Source organism: Hippopotamus amphibius, chromosome 11 (assembly GCF_030028045.1).
Source record: "Hippopotamus amphibius kiboko isolate mHipAmp2 chromosome 11, mHipAmp2.hap2, whole genome shotgun sequence".
Classification (NCBI taxonomy): domain Eukaryota; kingdom Metazoa; phylum Chordata; class Mammalia; order Artiodactyla; family Hippopotamidae; genus Hippopotamus; species Hippopotamus amphibius.
This window is the reverse complement of record NC_080196.1, coordinates 43,407,118-43,420,721: the sequence shown is the minus strand read 5'-3', so window position 1 is coordinate 43,420,721 and position 13,604 is coordinate 43,407,118. Positions and strand designations below refer to the sequence as shown.

The 13,604-nt window shown below is 43.0% G+C and overlaps 1 protein-coding gene across 1 annotated transcript; it reads left to right on the top strand.

The window, feature by feature from the left end:
* Positions 1-1,324: 1,324 nt before the first annotated feature.
* LOC130831763 (DLA class II histocompatibility antigen, DR-1 beta chain-like) lies at positions 1,325-12,756 on the top strand. Its single transcript, XM_057700143.1, has 5 exons — positions 1,325-1,424; positions 6,804-7,073; positions 10,239-10,520; positions 11,459-11,569; positions 12,609-12,756. Exons 1-4 carry the CDS (start codon positions 1,325-1,327, stop codon positions 11,563-11,565), a joined length of 759 nt encoding a protein of 252 aa, XP_057556126.1. The 3' UTR covers positions 11,566-11,569; positions 12,609-12,756.
* The last annotated feature ends 848 nt before the right edge of the window (positions 12,757-13,604 follow it).

Below are 13,604 nucleotides of genomic sequence, written 5' to 3'. Positions count from 1 at the left end.
CTTCAACCCGCAACCAATGTGAGAATGCAAATTGTGACCTTAGTCCTGATAGGGATGGAATGTCCGGCTCCTACAAGTTCCTGTTAGGACCCCCTACTATGTGTGTAACCCCTGGCAACTCCTGCGCTCTGTAACTGCCCGTGACCTATAGTAATTTGTAGCCAATCAGTTTGTACCAATTATAACTGTATGTTTTAACCTATATAAGAAGACTCCCCTGAAACGGGGCCCCAGAATTTTGGAGCGTTAGCTCGTTTGGGTCTGCCGGCTTAATAAACCTGAGTTCTCCAGCTCTCCGAGTGTTGTGCTTGGTTTCTCATGGGATCAGTTTTTTTTCTGCAACATGATGAGTTCTCTGTCACTAAACATATTCAGGCACATGTTCAGACTTATCAGAACTGTGGTAGAGAAAGAATTAATGCAGGACTTTAGATAGATAGCTGTCCTTCAAAGTCCATTCTGAATCTCAGATACTACATTTATATTAATATAAGCCGTGATCATTAATCTTAAAGTAGAATAATATGTTTAAATCATATGATTGCATCCAAGGAGGTAATGCATAGCTTTTTCATAGGGTTCTATTTACTGAACACTCTGTAATGTATTCATTAGCAGCATCTTCTTGTATCTTTCTTTAGCATAAAGCAAGAGAAGGGGACATTTCCACAATCAAATGAGGAAGTCAAAATGGGAACCAGCAGGAAGGGATTCATCACTGTTTCACATGAAATACTGATTATTCTAAAGCAGAGTTGCTGTGCCAAAGGCTGATTTGAGTCCTTTATCAATCTCTCAGCCCCCTGTAGAATGTGATTTGGACATTGACCCTACGACGTTGTTAGTTACATGCCCTACAAATGTACCTTCAAGATCCTCCGTTCCACACAGATCGGCCCTGTAAGCCGCTTTCTCTGTGTGTATCCAGGAGGTGCCACTAAACTCAGTGACAGCATCAGGAGCCAATCCTGAAAAACCTGGGTGACCATCACGTCCCAGCCCAGAGCTGGCTCACAACAAGGGCCCCAATTAAAATGTTACAAATACAACTGGATCAAACCTTTGAAGCACGAAAATAAAACAATCCTCCTAAGGAAGGAAATTTAAGTTTCAAAAGAGGAACTTGATACTGAATATCTGACCAGCAACTGATGATGCTATTCACAGATGAATCTGATTGGTTCCCCAAAACTGAGCGCACCCAATCCAGAATAAAGAAATGAGTTCCTTGGTTGGTCATATCTGAGATGTGGGTGGAGGAGGGTCCTAGTCCTCACTGAGACTTCTCTGCTCCCCTGCACCCTGCCTTCTTCTCTTCTCCTGCATGGTGTGCCTTTGGTGCCCCGCGGGCTCCTGGACAGTAATTCTGACAGTGAGACTGACGTTGCTGAGCCCCCTCCTAGCGTGGGCTGGGGACCCCCCACGTAAGTGCGCACCTTGGATGGTGAGCTACTTGGGGGGGTGGGGGAAGGGAGGGAGGGAGTTGGCTTTGTCTGTGTCCAGGCCATGTCCCTTAAAACACTGACATCTTCTTCAGTAACTGCTTATCTTTATCACATGGATCCTCAGCTCCTTCCACAAACGAAATGAGCCTGGACACTTGCCCTCTTTATGAGACCTGCGTAAGATGCCTTCATATATATATACATATGCTATTTATATATACACTCTTTAGCATATACAGCATATATATATATGCTATTTCTTCTCACTCTCTTCTAATAAAACCTCTTCAGCCTTGCGTCCCTCCCCTAGGGGTTTTGAGAGGATTTAGAAATGATTTCAAAGATCATCTAAAATGATTACTAAAGATTTCAAAAGAATTCCCATCCGTGGTTCCCTTTATTCTGCTGAGTTATGCCAGAAAAGGGGAGCAATCCTCTGAAAATTTTAAGGGGACTCAAAAGGAATTAGAAAGATCTCTCCTAGAAAAGCCTGTGTTATGTCCTCCACGGGAACTGTGATGCTCCTGCCTCTCCCTAGTACGTGAGGGTGTATGGAGAGACCACACCATTGTCTCCTTTTCTTTTCTTTTTTTAAGTTGAAGTCTAGTTGATTTACAATATCGTGTCAGTTTCAGGTTGTACAGCACAGTGGTTCAGTTGTATACATACACACATACACATATATATATATTATTTTACAGATTCTTTTCCCTTATAGGTTATTACAAAATATTGAGTACAGTTCCCTGTGCTATACAGTAGGTCCTTGTTAGTTATCTATTGTCTCCTTTTCTTTCTCCCTAAACCCCGCTGTTTGTGAGGCCCATATCCCTGTACTGGAGGTTCTCTGACAAAAGTTGGGATTAGTTTTCTCTGTTTCTCCTGAGTAAGGCACTCCGAAGCTGAAGTGCGGATCCTTAGTACATGGGGTGATCCTGTAGTTAAGGAGCATCTAAGGGGCATTCTATGATGCCTTAAGGAACTCATAAGAACTGAAAACCGGACACAGGTTAGTGCTTATTATGACTCTATTTTGAACCTTTCCATCCTGTCAGTTTCTCCTATATCACCTCTTTCTCTGGCCTGAACCTGCAAGAAGGGATTCAACTGGTATAGGGAAAATGATATGAAATTGTATTTTTATAAACCCAAAATAGTCAAATATCAGCAATTTCATATGGTTCAAACCACACACCCTGAGCAGGATACAGAGAGTGTGAAAGCTGTTTCCATCCCATAGGGCTGAAAGCCAGTAAGGAAATCAAGGGAACTCATTGGCCTCCTGGAGTCTTGGGCCCAAATTTCATAGGTTCATTCATCATGCCATCTGTTTTCCATAATCAGCCATCTTTACTTACCTCTCCTTCCGGTTTTTCCCTATTCTTTACCCAACTATGTCATCACCATCACTGAAAATCCCCAAAGTCTGCGCAAACCCTCAGCACTGTAACAGACCCATTGGATGAGATGAAACTTCATGAAATGTTCCCTCTCTCTTAAAATCACCTCTTCCTTACCTGTGAATGTTTCTTCCAAGTAGTAAGAGGAAAAGGAGGAAGTTAGTTTGAATTTCTCACAGGAAGTAGAAGAGACATAAGGTGTCATGTTACAAAAGTGCTTTGGACCAGGAGCCCCACAAAGATCAATTCCCAAAGCTATGGCTTTATTCATTTAGACGACAAATACTTTTTTGAGCAGCTATTATATACTGGGCTCTGTCCTAGGCTCAGAGAATTCTATTTGAGTAACAGAAAATAGTCCCTTATGGTCATGGAAGTTACCTAATGACAAGAGAGAAAGACAACAACCCAATAAAGATTGAAACGAGAAAAAATTGTATTCACCTGACTTCTGTGCAAGTGTTTAGGGAGCTCTCCCTGAGAAGGTGACATTCAATTGAGACATGATGAGAAAAAGCTAGACACGGGAAGAATCTAAGGGACAAATGCTCCAGGGAGAGGGACCTGGAGAAAGGCCAAAGTGTGGGAAGAGGTTTACTGTGTTTAAGGGACAGAAAGAAGGTCAGAGTAGCTAAAGCAGAGAAAGCAAGTTGGGGAGCGGAATAAGATGAAGTTGGAGAGAAAGTCCGGAGCCAAATCATGTGAAGCCCTGAGGGCCATGGTGAGAAAACTGGACTTTTGTTTACAGAGCTATGTGAAGCTACTAAGGGGTTACAAGGAGAGTCCACTTATATTTATTTTAAAAAAATAATTCTAGCTACCACATGGAGATTGGATTGCAGGGGTTCCAAGTAGAGCCAGGGAGACCAGTTGGGTGGGGAAGAGTAGAAGAATTCTCCAGGGAAGATGTGCTTATGACTTCATTTAGTGTAGTAGCAATAAAGTGAACAGATTTGGGATAGATTGTTGAGCGACTTGTTAATGAATTAAATGGTGGAGGTTAGAGGATAGAAAATCAAAAGCTTATCCCTCAGGATTTTGTCTTGCATGATAACCAGGTGGGTGGTGGTGCTGTTTATTGAGATAGGGAGGACTATGGACCAGTACCTCTCCTTAGATTGGATCCAAAAGTCACCTGATTAACATAAAATACTCCTTTACTCATTTCATCCCTCAGGAAATTTCCAGGGTTTTAGGAGAGCTGTGGCAGAAACGGGGATGAAGAACAAATACAAGTTCTTACCATAAATCATAATCTCACAGTGGCTAATTGCAAAGGCAAAGAAATCAGTCAGCTTTGGTTGGACAGGAACAAATTTATTTTATTGGAAAAAATAGCTCTTCACTGGGACTGGCTTCCTGAAAAACATTAGTTTCATGTAGGACCAAGATTTTCAACAGATACATTGACAATATTGGCACATTTTTCAATGTCACTCTCAGCTGCTCAATAACTGAGAGTGATTTTTTCAGGACAGTTTTTTCATTTGATTTACACCGATGGTTCTCACCCAACGACAGCTCACTACCCCTCCTCCTCCTCGCTCCTTCACCCCCAGAACAGTGGCTCCAGATAGCACCATTTTTAGTTGTCACACAGAGGGGTTTCTTTTGACAACTAGTGGGTAGAGGCCAGGGAGGGTGATAGACAGCCTACTATGTACAGAACAGCTCCCCTGCCCCAACCACAAAAAATGACCTGGTCCAAAATATCTATAGTGCTGAGGTTGAAAGCACTGCTTTACATATGCTGTGCTGCTTCTAAAAATTCTAGACTTACACTTTCTGCACACCATCACCTTCCAATTCAGCTCCTTGTGGTTTATTTTAGCCTGTTTCATTGCCCTCCAAAACTAGACAGTTGCACAAAGTCACCACTTTCTTGTTGAATCCATTCAATCAAAGCAAGTTCAATATCTTTGTTTTTAGTGTTTGCCATATTTTTCAAAATGTCATGACTTCTTGGTCATCACATCTCTATCAGCTTTCAACAGCTTGCCTTTTTAAGTCATAAATAGTGGTGGCTGCCACAATATTTTTCAGTAAAATATGTCAAATTTCTGCAGTAGTCCTACTTTCCATACTATTAATGATATCAGAAGCTTCCATTTATTCCTCTCACTTTTGACCACAGGGTTATTCTTTAACTCTTTTTGACACTTTGACAGTTCAACTAAATCTAAAGACAAAAACATTAAAAATATTTTCATTTTTGAAAGAAACAAAAACATTCATTTGAAAACATACACACATCCCAATGTTCACTGCGGCATTATTTACAGTATCCAAGATGTAGAAGCAAATTAAGTGTCCATCAACAAATGAATGGATAAAGATGTAGTATAAATCTACAATGGACTATTACTCAGCTATAAAGAAGAATGAAATTTTGCCATTTGCAACAATGTGAATGGACCTAGAGAGTATTATGGTTAATGAGATAAGTCAGACAGAGAAAGCCAAATAGTCTTTTGTCACTTAGAAGTGGAATCTAAAAAATAAAACAAACAAGTGTATATGACAAAACAGACACAGGATCACAAATACAGAGAGTGAACTAGTGGTTACCAGTGGGGAAACGGAAGGAGGGAGGGGTGAGAAAAGGGTATGGGATTAAGAGATACAAACTACGTATAAAATAAATAAGCAGCAAGGATAGATTGTACAACCCAGGGAAATATAGCCATTATTTTGTAATAACTTTAAATGGAGTATAATCAATAACTATATTGAATCAATATGTTGTACACCTGAAACTAATGTATTATAAATCAACAGTACCTCCATTTAAGAAAAGGCCAAAAAGTCAAAAATATATACATTCATATGATATATATGTATATGTTTATATGTATCTTTGTGTAAAGACATTGAAACTATAGAACCATGTGCAACCAATAGGAGCTCATTGGACCCCTTCCCTCAGCAGGTCAGAGTTGCCAAATGAGTTTTGGCACCAAATTTTTAGAAATCTGATTTTCTGAGCTGTCCAGATTTGGAAATGCAGAAAAGGGATTGCAGACCTGTATTGGAGTTAAGGTTTTAATTTCCTTAAATTCTTCAATCGTTCTCATTACATCGAACATAAAGTCAAAATCCTAATATCACCTGCAAGGATTTTAAGTGCCCGGTTCCATGTGATTTCTCTAGTCTAATCTTTTACCCTCCCTTCTCTCACTCTTTGTGCTTCAGTGAACTGTTTTCTCAAAAAGTTCAATTCTTTCAGCGTTTCCACACTGTATTACCGTTACCTAACATGTCTCCCTCCCCCTCCACACACTCTTCCTCCAGCTCACATCCACTTAACCTCTTACCTTAAGCCTTAAATGTCTTCAGAGACCCAGAGACCACATCTCTGGCACCCTAAAGTACTTTAGATCATCCTATCATTCTCTGTTCTAGAACTCCACACTTTTATCCTGACGTTTCTCACTCCTGTATAAGTTCATGCGTGTTTGGCCTTTGTCCATCACTTTCACTAAATTTTAAGCTCCACAAGCAGAGGGGAGATGCTGGTTTTCCCTTCCTCGGATTCCCAGGGGCAGAGTAGGTTTGGCACTAGGGCAGCCCTAACCAAGTACTTACAGAATGAAGGAGGCGGGCATGTTGAGATAAAAGTCTGTGGGGAGAGAAGATGGAGCAGTGGCGTGGAGGCTCCTAGGAGGCGGGGTGATGGGGCAAATCCCGGCCCAGCTCACGCTTGGAGGTGTCCAGGCGAGCACGGAAGCCAAGTGGAGCCCAAATGGCTCAGGAACAGGGGGCTCTTCCGCCCAGCACGTCCTCCCTCCACCGCTGGCAGGTGAACGATGAGCCGTTGGGTGCTGGTCGGAGGGGTGCCGGCGGAGCCTCCGAGGGGGTCCGAGCGCCCCCGCCGTCGCCCGGGCGCCTGGCATCGGCGGGCGTCGCCGCCAGTCTCCTCCCAGGAGCCCGGGTGACAAGATCATGTCTGTCGCCGCAGCACTTTTCATGGTGCAGGGGAAGTGCGAGTGTCATTTCTCCAACGGGACGCGGGAGGTGCGCTTCCTGGACAGGTACATCTACAACCGGGAGGAGCTGGTGCGCTTCGACAGCTACGTGGGGGAGTACCGGGCGGTGAGCGAGCTGGGGCGGCCGGCCGCCGAGCTCTGGAACCGCCAGAAGGATGCCCTGGAGCGGGCGCGGGCCGCCGTGCACACCTACTGCAGGAACAACTACGAGTTCTTCCAGAGCCGCACCGTGCGGCGGCGAGGTGAGCGGGGTGGGTCGGGGCGGGGGGTGCCGGAGACAGAGACAGGCAGAGACAGAGAGACGGAGACAGATACAGCGACAGAGAGATGGAGGTAGACAGAGACAGAGAGGCAGAGGCAGAGAGACAGAGAGATGGAGGTAGAGAGAGGCAGAGAGTGACTGAGTCCAGGGTGAGTGTGTAGGATTGTGGACAAGTACAAGTTACTAGGGTACACCTGAGAGAGTGTTGTGCGGATGCTAGAATGAAATTTTGTAACCTGTGTGATGGTGAGAGGGGAGAGAGTGTGTGTGTGGTGCGGGGAGTGGGCCTGGGGTCTGAGAGGACGGGGATGGAGGCGAGATGTGGGGAGAGGGAGGCCGGGGGAAGGGCTCCAGGCACCCTCCGCTGCTGCCCTGGGAGAGTCTGGAGGAAGGGAGATGGAGGAAAGGCTGACTCAAGGGGTGGGGCGTGTAGAGATGCAGGAAGGGATCTCAAGGTGTCTGTGGTTGGGAGAGGTTTAGGGGTGGAGAGGTGAGGAACGTAAAAGGATTGGGAGAATGTGAGAAGAGTCCCAGTCTGCTCGGGGCACACACAACTTCTTAATCCTAAAGCCCCTGAAATAAGTGTGCCGGCGTCTGTATGCAGGTGCATTTCATTGAGAATGAAATTTGTGGGGGCGACTAATTTCTAGGGGTGTAGTGGAGAGGAACCTCCCACGCACCTCTGATCTTTCTGAGGCTACTCTTAGGTCTAAATTTCCAACTACTCTTTTGCTTTCTTAGTGTATATATTTTTACATATTTGAAAGGATTGTGAAGCTAGCTTTTCAATATAATTTTGTTACTTAACAATAAGATACTGATGTTACTATTTTTATAATGCTAATAGTACTTTAGTTATGTTTTCCCTTTGTATGGTTGTAAACAGTTTACCTCCCAGTCCCCATTGTTAGATTTTATTTTCCATATTGCCACTTAGTTGGAAATTTATATCTTATTTTAACTTACATTCCTTTTTATTTGTAAAGTTCTTCTCTTTTGTCACTTTTTTTTTTTTTTTGGTTTTTTGTTGTTTTTTTTTTTTTTTTTTTTGCCAATTGTAATGACTGCCTTAAGCATTATCTATTAATCTGTTGTCACTGGGGTCCTAGCATTTTATAGGTTCTTTATTCAGTAAGATGATTAACACTGCTGATACTTGATTCAGCATTTTCTCCAGTATGTGGTTTCTATTAGATTATGTTTAATAGTTTCCATGTTAAGAATTTAACATTTTTTTATTTACTGAAAGAGAAACTGCAGAATTGTGACTAATGATTTACCATCAATCTTAAATCTACTATTTTGTGATACTGTACAAATGTGTCCCCAATTTCTCTTTTTTTTAAATTAATTAATTAATTTATTTTGTTTTCACTGTGCTGGATCTTCTTTGGGGCACATGGGCTTCTCTATTTGCAGCGCACAGGCTCAGTAGATGCAGCATGTGGGCTTAGTTGCAGTATGCAGGGTCTTAGTTCCCCAACCGGGGATCAAACTCAGGCCCCTTGTATTAGGAGTGTGGAGTCTTAACCACTGGACCACCAGGGAAGTCCCACTCCTTTCTTTTAAAATAATTGTATTTATTGAGGGCCTGATAGTGCTAGAGGTTGTCTCAGATGTTGAGTCCCAGACCCTGCCCTGATCTCAAATGTCAGTTTAGAAGGAGAGAGAATTCTAAAGTGACAACAATTGCAAAAATAGATGTGGCTCTTTTTGAAGAAAAAAGAGAGCGAGAGAGAGCCATCAGCTGAGTATAAAATTATAAAAACTTTTTAAATGATTAACCTTCCTTGTTCCCTTTCCTCTGCTGGACTCATGCTTTCCTTGAGATACAACTCATAGAGTTAGAGAATGACGTCTATTTCTGCTTCTCAGGGGAAGAACCATTTCTGTGCTGTTCTAAGGTGTGAGTCCATTGAGGCAGTGTAACCAGGATTTCACACTCTACATCTCTGTCTACCCCACTGCTGTTCCCTAATTTATCCTTAAGTTTTGAATCATATTTTCTTTCACAATAAAAACATTTAACAAGTAACTCGCATATATTGAAGGATAAGTTCTGGCCATTTCTTTTTTTTCTTTTTGGCCACCCTGTGCAGCTTCTGGGACTTTAATTGCCTCACCAGAGACTGAACCCAGGCCCTCAGCAGTGAGGGCGCAAAGTCCTAACCACAACTTCACGACGATTCCCCCAGCTATTTCTTTACATAGTTTAGGTCCATTAACTTTTTTTTTATATATGATGATCACTATTTTTTTATTGAATTATAGTTGATTTACAATGTTGTGTCAATCTCTGCTGTACAGCAAAGTGACTCAGTTATACATGTATATACATTCTTTTTTTTAATACTCTTTTCCATTATGGTTTATCATAGGTATTGAATATAGATCTCTGTGCTCTACAGTAGGACCTTGTTGTTTATCCATTCCATGTACAGTATAATAGCTTACATCTGCTAACCCCAACCTCCCATTCCATCCCTCCCCCAGTCCCCTCCTCCTTGGCAACCACAGGTATGTTCTCTGTGTCCATGAGTCTGTTACTGTTTCACAGATAAGTTCATCTGTGTCATATTTTAGATTCCACATGTAAGTGATATCATATGGTATTTGTCTTTCTCTGTCTGACTTACTTCACTTAGTGTGATCATCTATAAGTCCATCCATGTGGTTGCAAATGGCATTATTCCGATCCTTTTTATGGCTGAGTAGTATTCCATTGTATATATGACTCATTTAACTTGAAGAGGTAAATTCATGGCATTATTCTCCTTTAGAGGCAAGAAAGCTAAGGCACAGAGGGTTTCAATCTCCGAGGATTAACCAGTTAGAAGTAGAGCCTGGATTTGAACCCAGGCAGCCTAGTTATAGAAATCATGCTTTTAATGAATACAACCCATGTCTTGCAAAATTTGTAAATACTTCAACAAGAAGTAACTGTTTCAAGTTATGAAAAGAAACCCCACAATTTTCCTCAAAACCTCTCAACTCTAACAGACCCCTGCTTTAGGGATTAAATTCAAGATTCATGACACTACCTCCTCTTAAGGCACATGGGGAGCTTGGCCTGCCCAAGGCTGCAGTCTGGTCAGGAGACCTACTCTGTCTCCCTCACTTATTCCCTCTACTTTTTCTCTCCTAGTGGAGCCTACAGTGACTGTGTATCCTGCAAAGACCCAGCCCCTGTGGCACCACAACCTCCTGGTCTGTTCTGTGAATGGTTTCTATCCAGGCCACACTGAAGTCAGGTGGTTCCGGAACGGCCAGGAAGAGAAGGCTGGGGTGGTCTCCACAGGCCTGATCCCTAATGGAGACTGGACCTTCCAGATCATGGTGATGCTTGAAATAGTTCCTCAGAGTGGAGAGGTCTACACCTGCCACGTGGAACACCCCAGCCGCACGAGCCCTGTCACAGTGGAATGGAGTGAGAAGCTTTCTTTCCTTTTTTTTGTTTAGCTCTTTATTGGAATATAATTGCTTTACACTCTTGTACCAGCTTTTGAAGTACACCAAAGTGAATCAGCTGTATTTATACGTATATCCCCATATCCCCTCCCTCCCACGACTCCCTCCCACCCTCCCTGTCCTGGCCCTCTAAGGCATCACCCATCATCGAGTTGGTCTCCCTTTGTTATGTGAGAAGCTTTCTGACTTGTGAATTCCTCACCCACTAAGGAGGGGACTCGCTAACCCCCCGAGGTTCAGGTTTCTCTTCTCCCCACAGCGTAATGTCCATTTGCTCCATGTTCTTCTCTCCTTCAGCTGAGGTTACTGGTGTTGCCCTGTGATAGCCTGTGAGAGAAATCCCCTGATAGTTATCCTGTGATGCTTTCTACAAATGCCTGTACCCCCTGGGGAGGCAGTTCTGCCTGACCAGCAGAATAAAGGATGTCCCTGTTTTGAGCCTCCTGTGACATCACAGGTCATGGTCAACCCTTGGCCCTGGGCACCAGTCCCCTGCGTCGGGCTGGCCTTGTGCTTCTGACACTCTTGCTCTGAGTTGTTTTTGTGATCTGAGAAGGGGCACATCCTCTACAGGCACATTTTTGACCTGAGGGAAGTTCAGACTCAGCTCTGCCTTTTATTAGCTCTGTCACCTGAGACAAACTTCTCAACCTCATCCAGTCCCAGGCTCCTCATCCATCAGCTGTTGAAGAAGAGTGGCCTTATGTCAGGGCTGTGATATTTAAATGATTCTCTGTCTGAACTTTGTAGTAACTCAGCGTGAATTTTCACCTCTTTTCTAGGAATTCTAGTTTTTTCAGGGAAGTCTTCTTCCCCCCCAGTCTCAAAGCTCCCAGAGTCTCAATTAGAGAAGCTGGATTTGGGATAAAAATCACTCAAACTAGCTTCTTTTCTCAGGGGCACAGTATGAACTTTCACAAAGCAAGATGCTGAGTGGAATCGGGGCCTTTGTTCTGGGTCTGCTCTTCCTTGGGATGGGGCTACTCTTCTATATCAGGAATTAAAAAGGTAAGGAACCTGTTGGCAGCTGAGATGCCCCACAGATTTTTTGGAGGAAGAAACATGGCTTTTAGTTCTCTGAATATCGATGACCCTGTATAGGCTTTATACAGGGTCATCGATATTCAGAGAACTCGTTGAGCAACCTTTACCTAGTCAACCTCAAATTTCCTGGAAATCCAGAAATCAGCAGTCCATGGTGATTTATGGGTGAAATATAAGAGGTGATGGCCTGTAGAGATAAGGGAATGGTTATCATGCATGGAACTCTTAGATGGAGATCCTGGGGCAAATGCAGGAAGAGACACTAAGACTGATGAAATGATGCTGGATTTGTGTGACAGAACCTTCCTAGGTCACATACTCTCAGGGTCTGCTATCCTCTCTGCCCTGGCATCAGGTGGTGTGGACTGTGGTGTAGAGAAATCTCAGGGGGTTGTCAGAGTCTGGGGACATTGTATCCAGGGACAGACTTGCCTCCACATCTTTTAAGTATGCATCCTCCCTTCCCTTTCTTACGATACTTTGGACTTCAGCCAACAGGTAATGCCCTTCCGTCCTCTTTTAGAGATAGATTTGGTCTCCTAGAAACAGTGGTGGAGATGACAAGACAGGAGACAAACAAAATGAAAAAGACTTTGAATTCTGATCAGGCGGTTTGCAGTAAAGCTTTGCACCAGTTAATAAGAGAACAGACATGTGGTTGCCAAGGGGGAGTGGAATGGGGGAGGGATGGATTGGGAGTTTGGGATGAGCAGATGCAAACTATTACATATAGAATGGATAAACAGAAAGGTCCTACTGTATAGCACAGGGAACTATATTCAATATCCTGGAATAAACCATAATGGAAAAGAATATGAAAAAGAATGGGTGTGCGTGTATAACTGAGTCACTTTGCTGTACAGCAGAGATTGGCACAACATTGTAAATCAACTGTACTTCAATTAAAAAAAATAAATTAAAAAATAATAAAACAAGAGGGCTGTGCTCTAAAGTAGCTTTGGCTCAGGGAGGCTTAAGAATAATTTCCCCCTTCTTACTGCAGGGCTTTAACACGAAGCCCCCAGAAAGGGGGGTAGAAGCAGCATCAGGAGGTCAGGCTGGAGTCAACCCTCTCCTTCCTCTGTCGCCTGCAGGCCTCTTGAGCGGAAGCAAAGATGGCAACACTCAAGCGAGAACCTTCTGTCCCATGCAACTGGAGATGATCATGCTAAGTGAAGTCAGTCAGAGAGAGAAAGACAAATACCTTATGCTATCACTTATATGTAAAATCTAAAATATGGTACAAATGAACCTACCTATGAAGCAGAAACTGACTCACAGACATAGAGAACAGATTTGTGGTTGCCGGGGCCGGGGCAGTAGGGGAGGAATGGATTAGGAGTTTGAGATTAGGAGCTGTAAACTATTATATATAGGATGGATAAACAACTATGTTCAACATCCTGAGATAAACCATAATGGAAAAGAATATAAAAAAGAATGTATATATATGTACAACTGAGTCACTTTGCTGTACAGCAGAGATTGGCACAACATTGTAAATCAACTATACTTCAATAAAAAAAAAAATTTTAAAAAGCAAACCTTCTGTCCCAGCTTCTTCGCAGCACAAAAAGTTTTCCTGTTCAGTGCTCATTCCTCACAAGAGTATTTTCTCAGGATCTGGTTTGCTCTGGGTTGAATGACCCTGCAGGAAATGTCCTGGGTGGCTTCCTCAGCCCCTAACCTACACCTGGAAGTTCCCAGAATTGATTCCAGTAATGGTTCCCAGTATTGGTTCCAGTATTGATTCCTGGTCCTCTTTTTTTCTACCCTTGCTGCCTCACATTTCTTTATATGTATTTTCTGAAATACACAGGGAGTGAAATCACCTACTTCGTACAACATCAAGGAAAAGAAGGAGACGCAAAGGAGAAAGGGACGATTATATCACAAAACAAAGATGGTTTTCATTTATATTCCAGAATTTTGGTCACATGTGATCTGGAAGGTTTCCTTGCTTCCTTCCCTGTTTTTCTCTTGGGTTTTCTGCATTCTA